Source organism: Neophocaena asiaeorientalis, unplaced genomic scaffold (genome assembly GCF_003031525.2).
Source record: "Neophocaena asiaeorientalis asiaeorientalis breed wild unplaced genomic scaffold, Neophocaena_asiaeorientalis_V1.1 scaffold72, whole genome shotgun sequence".
In the NCBI taxonomy this organism is placed as follows: Eukaryota; Metazoa; Chordata; class Mammalia; order Artiodactyla; family Phocoenidae; genus Neophocaena; species Neophocaena asiaeorientalis.
In genome coordinates, this window is record NW_020185336.1 from 4,964,812 (window position 1) to 4,984,681 (window position 19,870).

At 34.7% G+C, this 19,870-nt stretch overlaps 1 protein-coding gene across 2 annotated transcripts in view; it reads right to left on the reverse strand.

Moving 5' to 3' along the window:
• SLC4A10 (solute carrier family 4 member 10) overlaps positions 1-18,525 on the reverse strand; it is a 216,334-nt gene extending 197,809 nt beyond the window's left edge. For both annotated transcript variants that reach the window (XM_024735940.1, XM_024735939.1), the window contains exon 1: positions 18,445-18,525. In XM_024735940.1, the coding sequence (XP_024591708.1) occupies positions 18,445-18,525 (81 nt within the window). The remainder of the gene's footprint in view (positions 1-18,444) is intronic.
• Between the last annotated feature and the right edge of the window lie 1,345 nt (positions 18,526-19,870).

A 19,870-nucleotide genomic window follows, 5' to 3' on the forward strand; every position in this document is an offset into this window, starting at 1 on the left:
TATATTTTATCATATCATTAGTAAAGTGATAGAAATATGAGTAGTCATGCAATTTACTAAAAAAATTAACTTCTATTACATTTAATAGTAACTGTAAGCAAAGCAATTTTCCTAATTATACACATGTCAAAAATGTGGAGAGGGAAAGGAGAAGGGCCACTTTATTTACTTTCCCCTTTAAATCTAAAAAAGGACAAAACCAAACCAAAAAATAATCTGTGCTCTTAAATTTCTAATTATGTCAAAATTCAAGGGACATAGAGAAAGAAAATTAAAAATCTTAAACATGGAAAAGATGGAATTAGATTTGAAATGGGAAATGAGGAAAAAAGAAAAGTTGTAAAAATATATATAAAACTTTTGATGGATAACTTCTGAAATTTCCTCAATTATTTATTTCCTTCACAAAACCAAAAGCTATCTATTATCTGAATTAAATTTGTATATAATTGAGATGTGAGAATTTTTTCCACTCCTTAGAAGAACCAAATGCCAATTATTAGAAATATATGTGATTCTGCATTTGATTTATTTCTGGTTTTATGTTTTTGTTAGTTTAGTGTTTAGTGTTTGTTTTCATTTTGGGGTTTGTTTATTGGTATGGTTGCTCTCTTCTTCTTTGATTTCTCTCTCTCTTTTTTCTTTTCTTTTTTTGAGTGTGTGTGTGTATCTTTCTTTGTGTGATTTTGTCTGTTTATTTTTGCTTTTACCATTTGTCTTGGGGTTTTGTCTGTTCGTTTATTTGGGATTTTTGGTTTTTGTTTTGTTTTTTCTGCTTCCTTTTCCTCTGTTTCATGTGGCTTGCAGGGTATTGGAGCTCTGCCCAGGGGTTGGGCCTGAGCCTCCAAGGTGGGAGAGCTGAGTCCAGGACATCAGGCCACCAAAGAACTCCTGGCCCTGTGGAAAATTAATTGGTGAGTGCTCTCCCAGAGGTCTTCGTCTCAACACTAAGACGGTTCCACCCAGCAGCCAGCAAGCTCCAGTGCTGGATGTCTCATGCCAAACAAGTAGCAAGACAGGAACACAATGCCACCCATTAGCAGACAGACTGCCTAAAGTCATACTAAGCTCACAGACACCCCAAAATACACCACCAGATGCATTCCTGCTCATCAGAGGGACAAGATCCAAATCCACCTGCCAGCACACAGGCATCTGTCATCTCCACCAGGAAGCCTACACAAGCCACTGCACCAACCTCACCCACTGGGGACAGACAACAGAAGTAGAGGAACTATGACCCTGCAGCCTGCAGAAAGGAGACCCCAAACACAGTAATTAAACAAAGTGAGAAAACAGAGAAATAAGCAGCAGATGAAGGAGCAAGGTAAAAACCCACTAGACCAAACAAATGAAAAGAAAATAGGCAGTCTACCTGAAAAAGAATTCAGAGTAATGATAGTAAGGATGATCCAAAATCTCAGAAATAGAATGGAGAAAATACAAGAAGCAATTAACAAGGGCCTAGAAGAACTAAAGAACAAACAAATAGTGATGAGCAACACAATAACTGAAATTAAAAATACTCTAGAAGGAAGCAATAGCAGAATAACTGAGGCAGAAAAATGAACAAATGACCTGGGAGATAGAATGGTGGAAATAACTGCCAATGAGCAGAATAAAGAAAAAAGACAGAAAAGAATTGAAGACAGTCTCAGAGACCTCTGGGACAACATTAAACACACCAACATTTGAATTATATGGGTCCCAGAAGATGAAGAGAAAGAGAAAGTGTCTGAGAAAATATTTGATGAGATTATAGTTGAAAACTTCAATAACATGGGAAAGGAAATAGTCAATCAAGTCCAGGAAGCGCAGAGTCCCATACAGGATAAACCCAAGGAGGAACACACTGAAACACATATTAATCAAACTATCAAAAATTAAATACAAAGAAAAAGTATTAAAAGCAGCAACGGAAAAACAACAGATAATATACAAGGGAATGCCCATAAATTTATCAGCTGATTTTTCAGCAGAAACTCTGCAGGCTAGAAGGGAGTGGAAGGATATATTTAAAATGATGAAAGGAAAAACTTACAACAAAGATTACTCTACCCAGCAAGGATCTCATTCAGATTCGACAGAAAAATCAACCACTTTACAGACAGGCAAAAGTTAAGAGAATTCAGAACCACGAAACCAGCTCTACAACAAATGCTAAAGGAACTTCTCTAGGCAGGAAACACAAGACAAACAAATGACCTATAAAAACAAACCCAAGGCAGTTAAAAAAATGGTAACAGGAACATACATATTGATAATTACCTTGAATGTGAATGGATTAAATGCTCCAAACAAAAGACACAAACTGGCTGAATGGATACAAAAACAAGACCCCGATATATGCTATCTACAAGAGACCCACTTCAGACCTAGGGACACATACAGACTGAAAGTGAGGGGATGGAAAAAGATGTTCCATGCAAACGGAAATCAAAAGAAAGCTGGAGAAGCAATACTCATATCAGACAAAATAGACTTTAAATTAAAGACTCATAAGAGACAAGGAAGGACACTACATAATGATCAAAGGATCAATCCAATAAGAATATATAACACTTGTAAATATTTATGCACCCAACATACGAGCACCACTAGACCTAAGGCAAATGCTAACAGGAATAAAAGGGGAAATTGACAGTAACACAATAATATTACGAGACTTTAACACCCCACTTACACCAATGGACAGAACATCCAAACAGAAAATAAGTCAGGAAACACAAGCTTTAAATGACACAGTAGACCAGATGGACTTAATTGATATTTATATGACGTTCCATCCAAAAACAACAGAATATACTTTCTTCTCAAGTGCACATTCTTGAGGAACAGTCTCCAGGATAGATCACATCTTGGGTCACAAACTATGCCTAGGTAAACTGAAATTGTATCAAGCATCTTTTCTGACCACAATGCTATGACACTAGATATCAATTACAGAAAAAAAACAAAACTGTAAAAACTACAAACACATGAAGGCTAAACAACACACTACTAAATAACCAAGAGATCACTGAAAAAATCAAAGAGGAAATCAAAAAATACCTAGAAACAAATGACAATGAAAACACGTAGACCCAAACCTAAGGGATGAAGCAAAAGCAGTTCAAAGAGGTAAGTTTATAGCAATACAATCCTACCTCAGGAAACAAGAAAAATCTCAAATAAACAGCATAACCCTACACCTAAAGCAATTAGAGAAAGAAGAACAAAACACACCCCAAAGTTAGCAGAAGGAAAGAAATCCTAAAGGTCAGATGAGAAATAAATGAAAATGAAATGAAGGAAAAAATAGCAAATATCAAAAAAACTAAAAGTTGGTTCTTTTAGAAGATAAACAAAATTGATAAACTATTGGCCAGACACATCAGGAAAAAAGGGAGAAGACTCAAATCAACAGAATTAGAAAAGAAAACGGAGAAGCAACAACTGATACCAAAGAAATACAAAGGATCAAGAGAGACTACTACAAGCAACTATATGACAATAAAATGGATAACCTGGAAGCAATGGACAAATTCTTAGAAAAGTACAACCTTCCAAGATGAACCATGAAGAAATAGAAAATATGAACAGACCAATCAGAAGCACTGAAATTGAAGCTCTGATTTAAAATCTTCCAACAAACAAAAGTGCAGGGCCAGATGGCTTCACAGGCGAATTTTAACAGGAATTTAGAGAAGAACTAACAGCTATCCTTCTCAAACTCTTCCAAAATATAGCAGAGGGAGGAACACTCACAAACTCATTCTATGTGGCCACCATCACCCTGATACCCAAACCAGACAGAGATGTCACAAAAAAGAAAATTACAGGCCAATATCACTGATGAACATAGATGCAAAAGTCCTGAACAAAATACTAGCAAATGAATCCAACAGCATATTAAAAGGACCATACACCGTGATCAAGTGGGTTTTACCCCAGGATGCAAGGATTCTTCAATATATGCAAATCCATCAATGTGGTACACCATATTAACAAATTGAAGGATAAAAACCATATGATAATCTCAATAGATGCAGAAAAAGCTTTCGACAAAACTTAACATGCATTTATAAAAATACTCTCCAGAAAGTGGGCATGGAGGGAACCTACCTCAACATAATAAAGGCCAAATATGACAAATCCACAGCCAACATCATCCTCAATGGTGAAAAACTGAAAGCATTTCCACTAAGATCAGGAACAAGACAAGGTTCCCCACTCTCACCACTCTTATTCAACATAGTCTTGGAAGTTTTAGCCACGGCAATCAGCAAAGAAAAAAGAAATAAAAGGAATCCACATCGGAAAAGAAGAAGTAAAACTATCACTGTTCGCAGATAACATGGTATTTACTATATGTAGAAAATCCTAAAGATGTCACCAGAAAACTACTAGAGCTAATCAATGAATTTGGTAACGTAGCAGGATATAAAAAGAATGCACAGAAATCTCTTGCTTTCCTATACACTAACAACAAAAGATCAGAAAGAGAAATTAAGGAAACATTCCCATTTACGATTGCAACAAAAAGAAAAAATACCCAGGAATAAACCTGCCTAAGGAGGAAAAAGACCTGTATGCAGAAAACTATAAGACACTGATGAGAGAAATTAAAGATGATACAAACAGATGGAGAGATATACCATGCTCTTTGATCGGAAAAATCAACATTGTGAAAATGATGATGCTCCCCAAAGCAATCTACAGATTCAATGCAATCCCTATCAAATTACCAATGGCATTTTTCAAAGAACTAGAACAAAAAATTTTACAATCTGTATGGAAACACAAAAGACCCCAAATAGCCAAAGTAATCTTGAGAAAGAAAAATGGAGCTGGAGGTATCAGGCTCCCTGACTTCGGACTATACTACAAAGCTACAATAATCAAGAGAGTATGGTAATGGCACAAAAATAGAAATATAGATCAATGGAACAGGATAGAAAGCCCAGAAATAAACCCATGCACATATGATCACCTTATCTTTGATAAAGGAGGCAACAATATACAGTGGAGAAAAGACAGCTTCTTCAATAAGTGGTGCTGAGAAAACTGGACAGCTACATGTAAAAGGATGAAGTTAGAACACTTCCTAACACCATACAAACAAAAATAAACTCAGTATGGGTTAAAGACCTAAATGTAAGGCCAGACACTATAAAACTCTTAGAGGAAAACATTGGCAGAACACTCTATGACATAAACCACAGCAAGATCCTTTTTAACCCACCTGCTAAAGTAATGGAAATAAAAACAAAACAAAATAAATGGGACCTAATGAAACTTAAAGGCTTTTGCCCAGCAAAGGAAACCATAAACAAGACGAAAAGACAACACTCAGAATGGGAGAAAATATTTGCAAATGAAGCAACTGACAAAGGATTAATCTCCAAAATATACAAGCAGCTCATGCAGCTCAATATCAAAAAATCTAACAACCCAATCCAAAAACGTGTGGAAGACCTAAATAGACATTTCTCCAAAGAAGGCATACAGATGGCCAACAAACACATGAAAAGATGCTCAACAATGTTAATCATCAGAGAAATACAAATCAAAACCACATTGAGGTATCACCTCACACTGGTCAGAAACTACCATATGACCTAGCAGTACCACTACTCAGGCATATACCCTGAGAAAACCATAATTCAAACAGATACATTTACCACAATATTCACTGCAGCACTATTTTCAATAGCCAGAACATGGAAACAAACTAAATGTCCATCGACAGATGAATGGATAAAGAAGATGTGGCACATGTATACAATGGAATATTACTCAGCCATAAAGGGAACGAAATTATTTGTAGTGAGGTGGATGAACCTACAGTCTGTCATACAGAGTGAAGTAATTCAGAAAGAGGAAAACAAATACCGTATGCTAACGCATATATATGGAATCTAGAAAAATGGTACTGATGAACCTAGTGGTAGGGCAGGAATAAAGGTGACAATGTTGAGAACAGACTTGAGGACACAGGGCAGGAAGTGGAGGCTGGGACGTAGTGAGAGAGTAGCATTGACATATATACACTACCAAATATAAAATAGATAGTGGGAAGTTGCTACATAGCACAGGGAGATCAGCCTGGTGTTTGTGACGCCCTAGAGGGGTGGGATAGGGAGGGGAGGGTGGGAGGGAGGCTCAAGAGGGAGGGGATGTGGGGATATATGTATGCATATAGCTGATTCACTTTGTTGTACAGCAGAAATGAACACAGCATTGTAAAGCAATTATACTCCAATAAAGATGCATAAAAAAATAGCCAGTATGCACGTTATCTCCATGTATGTTTTTACACTGTTACCACATATGTAAATATCCATGAAAACATGGTGTATTATTTTGCAAGTTTGAAAATAGTATGTAAAAGTTGTATCACAATTAAAAAAAAAGAAATATATTTGATTAATCTCCTCCTCTACTTAGTATCTAAAAGAAACAGCCAAAACTAATTTATAGCTAGTCTTATACTATAAACAGCTCTCATTTATTTAATTCATGCTATCAATAGGCACTAAGATAAGAGGAAGCAGAGTGGTGCCTAAGAAAATCTCTAAAACCAGACCTCCAGGGTTCATATCCAGTTATGTCACTTACTACTTACTTAGCCATGTGACTTTGCGCAAGTTCTTTGTGCCTCATATGCAAAATAGGGATTGTAAATAAAAATAATTATATATGTAAATTAATTCATTATTGAATCATATGGTATTTGTCTTTCTGTCTGACTTATTTCACTTAGCATAATGCCCTCAAGTTCCACCCATGATGTTGCAAATGGCAAGAGTTCATTTCATTCTTTTTTTATGGTTGAATAATATTCCACTGCCTATACAATACATACACCACATTTTCTTTATCTGTTCATCTGTCAATGAACACTTAGGTTGTTTCCATATCTTGGCTATTGTAAATAACACTGCAATGAACATTAGGATGGAGATATATATATATATATATATAGATAGATAGATAGATAGGGCGATAGATCTATATATATTTATCTATATGGATATATATCTTTCTGAGTTAGTGCTTTTGTTTTCTTTGGATAAATACCCAGAAGTGTAATTGCTGGATCATTTGGTAGTTCTCTTTTTGAGGAGTCTCAATAGTGGCTGCCCCAATTTACATTCCCACCAACAGTGCATAGGGGTTCCCTTTTCTCCACACCCTCTCAAACACTTGTCATTTCTTGGCTTTTTGAAAACAGCCATTCTAACAGGTGTGAGGTGATGTCTCATTGTGGTTTTCATTTGCATTTCCCTGATAATTAATGAGCATCTTTTTATGTACCTGTTGGCTGTCCACATATTTTCTTTGGAAAAAATGTCTATTCAGGTGCTCTGCCCAGTTTTTAATAGGATTTTTTTTTGCTATTGAGTTGTATGAGTTCTTTACATATTTTAGATATTAACCTCTTATCAGATATATGATATGCAAATATTTTCTCCCATTCAGTAGGTTGCCTCTTCATTTTGTTGATGGTTTCCTTTGCTATGAGGCAGCCTTTTAATTTGATGTGTTCCACTTGTTTATTTTTGCTTTTGTTACCTTTGTTTTTGATATCAAATCCAAAAAAACATTGGCCTCTTTTTTTTTTTTCTCGGTACGCGGGCCTCTCACTGTTGTGGCCTCTCCCGTTGCGGAGCACAGGCTCTGGACGTTTCCCCTCTCCAGTCTACTGCTGGAGTAGAGGTGGGATATTTGTCTAGTTGACTGAAGTAAAGGAGAAAGATGATCCGGAAATGTGACTGAATTTTAATTCAATACTTTTTACTTTAGTAGCTTGATTCTCTCTTTGAGAGGTATCTGGTGCCTTTCAGGATGCTTCAGTATAAATTGTGTTGGTTCTCAGCTTTTGCCAATGCTAGTTTACAATTCTGTTTCTCAGTTAGCCAAGGCACTTGACATTTTCCTTCTGCTTTTTTGCTCACAAAATTTTGTCACTGTTTTTTTTCCTCTCCCATTTTCCCCACCTAATTTAGTTTTGGTATAGAGAAAAGGTTAGAAATACCATTAATTGTCTCTTTAATAGGATTTTGGGAGAAAGGAAATGTAGCTGGGTGTATTCTACCTGGTAGTTATACCTAAAGTCTCCTGATTTTCCTTCATCTTTCCTACATTTTCAGAAAATATCTACCAGGGTAATATTTTCTTCTTGCTATTATTCTACTGTTAATATTTATTCTGCTATTATTATAGTTCATTGTAACTATTACCACATTTTCTAATCTCCAGTTCACAGCAAACAACCTTTGAATGAGCTTCAGAAACGTTTTTGCTGCTTTAAAACATAATTCAGTATTCTTAAATTTATATAACATAATCCATTCTTTGAGTTAATATTTACTAATAATTTAACATGTGCCAGAATCTGTACTAGCAGTGGGAATACTGAATTATAAGACACACTTGCCTTCTAGAATTTTACGTTCTATGGGAGAAGACATACAAGTAGGTGTTTTTTCAAATGTTATACATGTTAAATGTTATACCAGAAGTAGGCTTAGCATCCTAAGGGATATATAAATGACCACCTAATCCCAGTAACTGATGCTTAAACTGGGTCTTAAAGGAAAAACAGGATTATCAAGGTGAATAAGAAGAGCATTCCAGGCAAATGATGGCATAGCTTGTACAAAAGCATGATAATATCAACGACTTCAAAGAATATAGATTCCCACTCTTTATAATTTAACAGTTTATTTTCTTTAGACATCTCAAATGATTACAAAATCCTGGTGAGGAAAGCATTAACACTATTACTTTTGCATTAACATATATTAAAAGCGTTAACATACTTTTTTGTATGAGGAAACTGAGATACATTCAAGCTTTACAGTAAGTCAATAGCAGAGATAGAACTAGAACTAAAATTCTAGTTTTCTGATTGCTGGCTAAATGGTCAATCATTGGATAATTTTAACTCTACATTCTGAAACTGTTAGTCCCTTCGCTGTCTGATTTTTCTCAATGTTGCATACAATTGCAATAATAATAATAAGTAATATTGTAAGGCTTACAACCTGCCAGGTACAGTGCAAGAACTTTACATACTGTTACTCATTAAAAATCTTCAAAACGGTTGAATATTCTGAGACTTAAAGAGGCTAAGAAACTTTCCCAGGAACCCTTAGCTACTAAGAGGCAGAGGCGGGGTTTGAAGGCAGGTCAATACTCTTTTTTATTTTTAATATTTATTTATTTATATTTGGCTGCACTGGGTCTTCATTGCTGCGCGGGGGCTTTCTCTAGTTGGGGCGAGCGGGGGCTACTCTTCTTTGTGGTGCGCGGGCTTCTCATTGTCGTGGCTTCTCTTGTTGCCGAGCACGGGCTCTAGGTGCACGGGCTTCAGTAGTTGTGGCACACAAGCTCAGTAGTTGTGGCTTGCGGGCTCTAGAGCACAGGCTCAAGTAGTTGTGGCTCACGGGCTTAGTTGCTCCATGGCATGTGGGATCTTCCCGGACCAGGGATCGAACCTGTGTTCCCTGCACTGGCAAGAGATTCTTAACCACTGTGTCACCAGGGAAGTTCCGGCAGGTCAATACTCTTAATCAATATGCTATACTGCAACGATATTATATTAGTTAAGTATAAAATCTAAAATTCCTTAATTTAACTTTTAAACACTTCAAAGTCTGGTCCAATCCTGCTTATACACCTCAGCTACCATGAATTCCTAATGGTGTCCAAAGTGACCTAGGCCATATGTTTCCATGAACATTTCATACTCATTACCCATTTTGATATTCAACAAAAATTTATTAAGTAGTTACAGTGTGCCAGGAACAATATTAGTGCTGGCTTGAAAAAAGTAAAAGACACTAACTTTGCCTTTAAGCAGTTCACAGTCAAGACAGGAAAATCAATGACTTCAGTACAGCACGTATTGTGCTTCATTTCGGGTAAATACTAGGATTCAGAAGAAGATATAGAAAAAACACCTAATTCACTCTGAAGAGATGAGGGGATGTTTCAAAAGGAGGTAATGCTTAATCTAAATAAATCCTGAGATATAAGAGAGAGTCAGCCAGGCAAAAACAAGAGAAATGAGGGACCAAAGGCATTATAGGCAGAGAACAGCATTTTAAAAGATTTGAGAGAGGCTGTCTCTCTCTAACTAGTAGAATTTAGACTAAGTTTAACTAAAAATGGCTAAGTTTAAATGTCACTTCCTCATTCCTCAAAAAATTAAAAATAGAGCTACCATATGATCTAGCAGTACCGCTCCTGGGTAAGTATTTGAAGGAAATAAAATAACTATCTCAAAGAGATGTCTGCACTCCCATGTTCGTTGCCATATTATTGATGATATCCAAAATATGGAAACAACCTAAGTGTACTTCAATAGATGAATGAATAAAATAAATGTAGTGGAATATTATTTAGCCATGAGAAAGAAGGAAATCCTGCCATTTGCAACAACATGGATGGACCTTGAGGACATTATGCTAAGTGAAATAAGTCACACAGGGAAAGATAAATATTGTATGTTCTCAATTATCTGAACTCCGAAAATTATCATGAAGGTAATGGGGAGCCTTAGAATGAGTTTAAGTAGGCAAATGCCTGTTCTTGGTTTCCATTTTAGAAAGAATACTCTGGTAGCTGAGGAGTGAATAGGTTGCTTTGGAGATGAGCAATGGGAAGAAAAAAGAAATAACAATTAAGAAGTGACTACAGTAGTCCAGATGAGAAATGAACGTGAACTTACATTGAGATCAAGACAATGGGGAATGGAAAGAAAAGGTAAATTTTGGACTACTTGGAAGAAAGAATCTACATAACTTAGTGAGTAATTGGACCTATGGTTGGATTAAAAAGTTGAAAATTATTACTAGGTCATCATGCTAGGAAAGACAAAGAGGTTTTGAAGATAAAATAATGTTTTGCTTGGGGCATACCAAGTTTGAGATATTGATGAGATAAATGAGCAGAGATGCAGTCTGGAACACTAGATAGAGGTTAAGATGTAGATTTAAGCTATAGATTTGCAATTCACCACCATGTAAAACAGCATTTCTCAATTTTGGCAGCCCATCAGATTCACTTGGAAAGCTTTTTGTAAATATAGAAGCCTGGGCTAAAAATCCATAGACTTTTTTTTAGTACTTCTGAAATAAGCCTGGGGCATCAATGTTTTTAAAAATTTGATTTTGATGCATAATTACAATTAAGAATCACTGGTGGGTAATTTAAGTCATGAGCATAGATTAGATTTATGGTTTTCAAACAGCACATTGCACCAATTAGGGGAGAGTTAGAAGCAATTATCAGAAAGATTGTGATAATAATAACAACAACTATAATTTATTACCTATGGTAGAAACTGTGCTAAAGACTTTATACATGTTATTTGTAGTGGAAGAGAAATCAAAAAGAATGTGTCAGATGAAAGTCAACACGCCTCTTACATGAAGTCTTCCACAGCACTTTCAGTTTATCTTGATGTCTCTCATCTCAATTTGGTATTTAGAATATACGAACTTATACAAGGCTATCTAGTATCTAATTTGAATGTATATAACCTTAAGCAGTATAACACAGTGGTTAAGAGCAAGAGCTGTACAGCTAGACCTCCTGGTTTAAACCCCATATCATCCTATCCTTTGCTGGCAATTTTGATCTTAGGCAAGTTGTTTAGTTTCTTTTTAGTATACTGTATATGATTAAAGTATAATGTGTGTGTATGTATACATACATATGTACTACATATGTGTGTGTTTGTGTGTGTATGTATTTTATATTTATATACATATACAGGTGATACTTTACATATACTATAATGTAAATTCCTTGAAGGGGTGGATTTGTTTTATATCTTATCTTTTGTAGCTTTCTCCTCAACTTTACCTAGTCCAGTGGGGAGTAATTATAATAACTAATATTTGTTAAGATAGTCACTGTTTGAAGCAATTTACTTACATTAATTCATTGATTCAATTGATTTTCATTACAAGCTTAGAGATTAGTATATTAGTACCCTCATTTTACAGATGACTATATTGAGAAAGAGAGGTGAAGTAATATTACTAAAATAAATACTGTCTGCAAGTGGAGGATATGGGGTCTAAGGAAGCAAATCCAGCTCTATTAACTTGAGCTCTTAACTACTGTGCTCTACTGCCTCCCTCCATACTACACAATAGACTCAATAAATTATTATGAGTTTGAATAAAATTTTAAAGAAAGGAATGGCTAGAAATAGATGGTATCCATTTATATGCAGCACATTTTGCAATGTACTTCACTGAAACTAGGTTCTGTTGCCTTTTATAAAGAGAAGTTTGATAAAAGAATATTCAATTACCTTTTTAACTTACTTATATTCCTGTATTATCATTTTTAAAAAAGGATTGGAATAAGGAAAGGATCATTTCAGTAAATGTCTTTTATCTGTTTTCTAAGGTAAAAAGTGTTTAAAAGTTTTAAAGCAACCCAAAGCCCAATGTTCTCCAAAGTTTCTCCCAGAAATGGATCTATGATTTTAAAGTAAGTGTTGAAAACTTATTGGGCCCCTACCATATGTATGGTTATTTCCCAGGCAATGTGAAGTCACAGGATTAATAAAAACAACTTCACAAGAACTACTAGAAAAATGGGTTTTTCAAATAATGCAGACTTCTACAGAAAGAAACAGTACTCTCAATTATATGGATCTGCTATTGCTCTAAATAAAGGGCCGGAAGAGCAATTCTGTCTGGTTTCATTTTTACTCACACTTGTGGAATTCCATTCGTTTATTTCTGACATACTTTATATGGATAATGTACTAAATGAGAGGATTCAATTCCAATTTTTTCACAATTCCCATGCACAAATATCATCTTCCTGATAACAAAAGTCACATCCCAGATGTCACACCTAAAGGAAACCTGCTCTTGGATGTTACCGAGCTTTTTTACTAACCTCACACAATACTGATTAAATTCTGGTGTGTGGAGTAGAAGATTTAAAGGTGATATTAAAGGTATTAGCAATGACAGTTTACTTTATCATTGCTATATTAACAAAGAGCAAAGCTTAAATATCCCTTTAACTTCCATGGTTATAAATAGCAATTTCTCCTTCCCATTTTTCCTAAGACAAAGTCCTTATTATCCAAATATTCACCATAGTGACATGCATATTCATTGTATTAAAATGATCCCTCTGGATTGTCCTTGGTCTAGGAAATGTCAAAAATAAAGCCAAAGCTAAATCTGATTACCTACCAATAAAATAGAGTTTACATCAGGGACAAGCAGGAGGTCTCTTAGGATCTGAAATGTAGGACTTTTGAGTGGTTGTGGATAGACTGAGAAATGCTCTCACGTGCAACTTTGATAGAGAATTTTATTAAAATCCTTCATTTTGCTTCTACCCCCTACCTTGTCTACTAACTACTAAATCTACTCAGGAATTTAATTTTCATTTTCAAAGTCTCAAGAGAGTTAGAGCTCTGAAAATGACTGCAAAATATAGGTACTGTTCTTTTGTTTTTTATTTTATTTTCTCCCAAGAATAAGTAGTTCAGCACAGAAATGTTCTCAGTTTAGTAATCATAATCTAACACTCAAGATTCTGCATTATCTGGTCCCAACAAATCTTTCCTGTGATAGTTTGAATTACCCCAACAGGTTATAAGCCAAAATGAACTATTCTCTACTACTCAAACATATTATTTGCTTTCTGTCTCCCAACTTTTACTCATGTTGTTTCCTCTGCCCAAAATGACCTTTTCCCTATCTTGGCCACTCTTCAAGGTCTAACTCAGATGCTACCTTACCATACTTCCCCAACTCCCCATCTAGCTTCTCTTCTTCTCTCCCCGCTCAGCTTGAAATATTCTGCCCACTGAACTCAAAGCAGAATAATTTATGCTTCATTCATATCTCTTTTGAATCTCTGTGGCACTCACTGCTTTCCACATTCTGTTATAGTTACTTGTATTTAGTGCTTACAATTCTCTACCTATGAATTCCTGAAGGCAGGCACCCATTGGTCTTTATATCCTTGCCCAGTACTGTGCTTACTGGAACACTGTAGGGTTTTGTATGTTTGGGTTTTTGTTTGTTTTAACAAATTGCATTGTGCTAAGATTTGATTGTGTGCCAATTTGGGGAAATAGCTGCACATTGAGAAAATTGCTCAAGAAAAGAGAACTAAAATGCAAAAATGTAACACTTAAGATTATTTAAGATTTAGATTTCATCCAAATATCAAATTACACACGTACTTAGGAGCTTGGCAATTTTTAAGCAAATTGATGTTTTTACATCAAATAACACCAGCAATTCAAAATAGTATACTCTATCAAATAGGAACTTGAATTGTCTTATTCATATATAGCATTGTATTTATAGCATATTTCATTTTAGTCTTTCATCTAGAATAAAAATTTTCATTAACAAATAAAATTACTAGGGACTTTCCTGGTGGCACAGTGGTTAAGAATCCGCCTGCCAATGCAGGGGACACGGATTTGAGCCCTGGTCTGGGAAGATCCCACATGACACGGAGCAACTAAGCCCATGCACCACAACTACTGAGCCTGCGCTCTAGAGCCCGCGCTCTGCAACAAGAGAAGCCACCGCAATGAGAAGCCCGCGCAGTGCAACGAAGAGTAGCCCCTGCTCACGGCAAGTAGAAAAAGCCCGCGTGCAGCAATGAAGACCCAACACAGCCATAAATAAATAAATAAATAATAATTTTTTAAATTACTAAAACAAGCTGAGTATAATTTTCAGTGAAGTTTCTGTCAAAGACATTTTTTATGATTTAAAAAATAGATTATTAAACCTAAGCTATATAACTTGTTTATTATTTTATTTAAACCTTGATTTTACTCCTTAATTTTAATCTCCAACTGTTACTAAAGACCTGACATTGTTGTTAAGTTTTCCCAAAGACCCAGTAATTTTCCTCTAATGAAGTAGTTGGTAAAATATAGGGAAGCAAAGGATCTATACACATAGGATCTTAATAGAAGTTTAAATCAGGCTAGTAAGCAGGTGCAAAAAAATTTTAAACAAAATTCTTCATCAACTCACAATTCTTATAGTCAGTCAATGTTAGAAATTAGTCAGATGTAGCATGTTTTTCTTGTTTGCATTTTTATAACCATCTTTATTTCAGTGTACCACGTGTTTTTGACTGAATTTCTTACTTGATAAGAAGAGTGAAGGAGAGAGATCAAAATTAGATTCATGATGACCATTACCAATAGCCCATCCTAGCTCTAAGAGTGTACATAATAATGTCTGCCAATAAATAATGTTGGCAGTAATGTGCTTAGTATATACCAGTACTCTTAGAGGTACTTTATATACATTAACTTGCTTGATCTTCACAACTCTTTGAGGTAGGCACCATTACTATCCCTATATCACATCTGAGGAAACTGACACCCAGAAAGGTTCAATAACTTGCCTATGATCATACAGCTGGTAAGCGGTGTAGCTAAGATTTGAACCTAGTGAACACGGAAGTCTGGATGCTTAACTACCATACTATACAAACCAGAAGAACTTGTAAATCAATTTTCTATTGCTCTAATCCAAGAAAACAGGCACTACTGAGCAGCATGCGTCAGTCTAGGATTCTAGGGAAACAAGGTTTCTGTATCTGCTCTACCCACCTCCCTGCTACTTTCAGCCAGCACACTGATACGAAAGAGAAGAGAGTAGCACTTGGATGTCTAACAGCCAGCTGGTTAAGGTCTACTTCCCTACTAGCTCCTCCCAGTCTTCTTCCTCAGAGCCTAAGGTGAATTCTATCCTCCCCAGCTTATTCAAAGTACTCCATAAATGACCTACCTAGCATTAAACACTCCAAGCTTGTTACTCCTTATTTCCAAAGTTTACTCCCTACTAAATCAAAACCCCCTTCCATAATACATAATGACCTATGCCTAGCCTGGAATTATACTGGATTGGTCACATCCCTGTTTTGAGCTGATTCTTGGGGTCCCTGCTTCTGCCTCCTGCCAATGGGTTAGATCTCCCTTCACTCTCAAATTGAAAACTATGGCTTATAAAACTTACAATGTTATTTTATTTATTCACAGTTTATAATGCCCTAATAAAAAGAATTTAATGTGTTATAAAAGAAGGTAATGCAGTTATCAAAATTATAAAATGCTTGATTATACAGTTCGACCCAATCTTTTGTTTCTCTAATATCAAGAGATTTACATGAGGAAAAAAAAATTATATGTAACTCATCCTAAGATTCACCAATTTATAAATTAAATTAAAACTGACTGTAGCATATCACTTTTGAAAAGTCAATTCAAAATGTGAACATAGCTCATTATGTACATTTTCTCATAATCTTGAAAGCAGGAAACAACTCTTTCTTTTCTGTATTCTCCTCACACCAAATACAGTATTGTGCAAATGATCATATTTCACAATTGCTCAAATTACTCAAATAGTTGTTTACAATTGCACAATTACTCAAATAGTTGTTTACAGACAGCTTACCTTCAGAAACCTTTACAATATATAATGAAACGCATGTATAAAATGGTACAGATAGAGGCAACTATTGCAAAAAAAGATGACCAATTGTTACTGAGCAGATGTACAATCAAGTTCACCATTCAAAAGGTCAAGATCATCTTGCTGTACAGGAGAAAGGTTGACATTACATTAAATGTCTGTGACATTTTAATCAATCTTAACTTTTTAATGTTATATATTTTGACATAGCAACAGGGAGAAATTTTTCTCCACTTTGTAAAAGAAATAACTCTAAGACAGTAATTTTTTTCACCTTACAGAATTATTGAGATATCCTCATTTAAGTGCCAATGAAGAAGGTAACTAAGAATTTTTATGGTTTGGTTCTCTTGAAAGGTCACAAATACAGTGAAAAATCTAGCAGAATGTTGTGAAACCAATACCTAGAGGAATCCCAAAGCAATGCCAAGAAACAGAATGTACTCATAGTGACTAATACATGCAAATACTGGAAATAAATTCTAACAGATTAAACAGGTTTTGTAGCAACTAAAAGGTATATTCAAATCATTCCAAAATTAATCAAGCTTAAGAATATGGCAGTCTTCCCTGCTAATAAGAATCTAAGCTGACTAAGTAGCCTGAATAACATATAAATTATAGCCAATATCAGTAGGTATAATTTTTAGTGTGCTTTTAATTAAAAAGGAGAAACGACCCCTTAACTGAATCAAATCACTGTTTCAGACTTCCACTTCAGTCTTTTGATAAATATATTCATATTTAATACATCATTTTACCCCGATGAGCCATTAACTTCTAATCAAGCTATGGAATCACGAAGACAAAACTATCTTTCTGCTGAGAGATGCTGCAACATTTTCTCTCTTTTTGCTCGTTTTATATGGAATGCCTTGTCAAGAATCTGCCAAGTCCCCTAATACTGAGGCAGAAATATTATAACATAAAAAAATACAATAAATTTCCTTCAAAATCTGAATGTCAAACAGAGGCACAGTTTCTAACCCAAGCCTGTAATTCTGAGGACATGCTATAACAAACAAAACTAAATGTGATAGGGAAAAATGGTTTAAAATAAATAGCAGAGTTTCAGCATAAAATAGATATATAAATCCATATTCTTTGCTGTGATGATTTTCTACTCTTTGTAGTTAACATGTTTAATGTAGTCAAGTCTTTTCATTGTGAAAATGAAAGTAAACAAATGTAGAATATCTCTGGGTCAAAAACATTAAACAGGCTTATATGTCACCAGATTTCTGTGTAAAAAACCAAACCAAAACAAAAAACAGATTTATCATCTACTTTAATCTGTAAGTAATACCTTAGAAGATCTCTACACTAAGAGGACAGAGAGCATAATTATTTCAATAGATCTGAGAAATGATTTAAAGTAATGCCTTCTAAAACAGTTTAGATACTGAAATACAAATTTCAGGAAAATAGCTCAGATGCTGATAAACATGATTCTACTCATCACACTTGGGTTGCTGTGTGGTTGCACAGTACAATGGTAGCAACATCTATTTCTATGCTTAAGTAATCCCAGATAAAAAAATTTAATATGTCACTATATACAAGCAGCTAGCTATGGTGTATCCTTATAAGTTTGAACAATTTATGCTATTTTCATCATTTGAAATAAAAGATGCAATTTTACTGTATTCAGGTTTAATCTGGAAAAATCTGTAGAGCCCAAAACCTTGCCCTTAATCACATACAAAGAATCTATTTCCTTACCTCCCACTTCCCCATAAAAAGCTACAGTAAACACAAACTTAAACACACACACATTTCTAAAATTCATATTGTTTAATTGGTGTCTAGTACTATAAATATTACTTGTTCAAATATCCTAAGGAAAATCTAATAATAAACAATTACATTGATTAATATGTTGTAAATGACTAAGAGCTAGAAAAAGCAATAACTCTACAATCTAATGGTATAATCATAATTCATGACGCCATACCTGATGACTTAGAGATTGAAAAGGCTCACAGGTTCCAGACTGCATAACCTTTCTATTTCCAGAGACCCCTAAAGATTGCATTTCCTGTCTTACAAAAGATAATCACAGCATTCTCTATGTCTCAGCATCTTCAAGGCTAGTGAAGAAAACATCAAACAGCAGATCTGTCCATCAGTATCTGTTTAAGTCATCATGAAGATATCAGATCTCATATGCTATTTATCATCTCCCTTTTGCAGTTACAAACACTGCGTATTAAGGGAGGATGACACAGTTGTATTTGCTGAAGCTGCTAATGCTGTCTGAAAACAGTAAGCTTACTGCTTAGAGCAATTCTGCATCATCCAAACAGAGAGTGAACCACGTCTTTCAGATTTCCCACTTCTGATAATATAAAGATTTCACATGCCAAGGAAAGTTTGATTTTTTTATCATTCCTTTAAAAATAAGCAACATTCTATTTAATTAAGTGTCTAATGTATCTGTTGCAAATGCCATGTTAAAATGTTAGTTCATAATTATTAGGCAGTTTTCTCCATATATAACTAAGCTTTAATGATTTAACAAGTAAAATTATACTCTAAAAAAGGACTCTTCCCTCCAAACCATGTGTATCGTCACTCATCCAACCCATCAAAATTGGAAGTCCCTAAAAATGATGAGTTTTTATTCTGGCAATCTTTGATAATTGTGTATAACAGTAGATAGATAAATAGGTAAATGCATATTCACTTTTTTAACTCTCCTGAACTTCATTTATATTTCATATTCTTCAGAACAACATGCTTCAAATCAAAATAGCTTTTACACTATTATAAAAGGTATATCTCCTACAGAGTTTAATATGTAAAAGACAACATGTTATTATCAAATTCCAAAACTGCATGGTTAAATCTAAATCTAGGAATTAAACCTACATTATTGGCATTTTTATTGTGATTTTTCATTGCATCTTATTTGTGTTCATCAGGGTTCTTGTAATGCTTTCTTTTCCACAAAAGAGTAGAATCAAGGAATTTAAAGATTAATAAAGTAATCTGATAATAGAAAACCAATATCCTCTAAAATTATAAATGTAAATACTTTCTCTTTACCATGTGATAAAAGATTATGTTTTAGAAATAAAACAAAAACTAAAATTATAATATATTTAATTGAATGCAAAATTGGGACACCAAGTACAATATATTACCCTAAAACACTCTTCACATTATGTATAGCCTGAATTAATGGATATTTTCTTTATATACCTATGCATGCTTTATTTATATACCTGTGATATAAACTAAATGAAATTTAATGATAGCTAAAGTGCTATACAGAAAATGTTTCAGGTAAGTGTAGACTAATTACAAACCAGTATAAATTTCCACTCACAACATTTGATGAGCATATGAGCATAATTTGTATTATCATGGAGACTAGT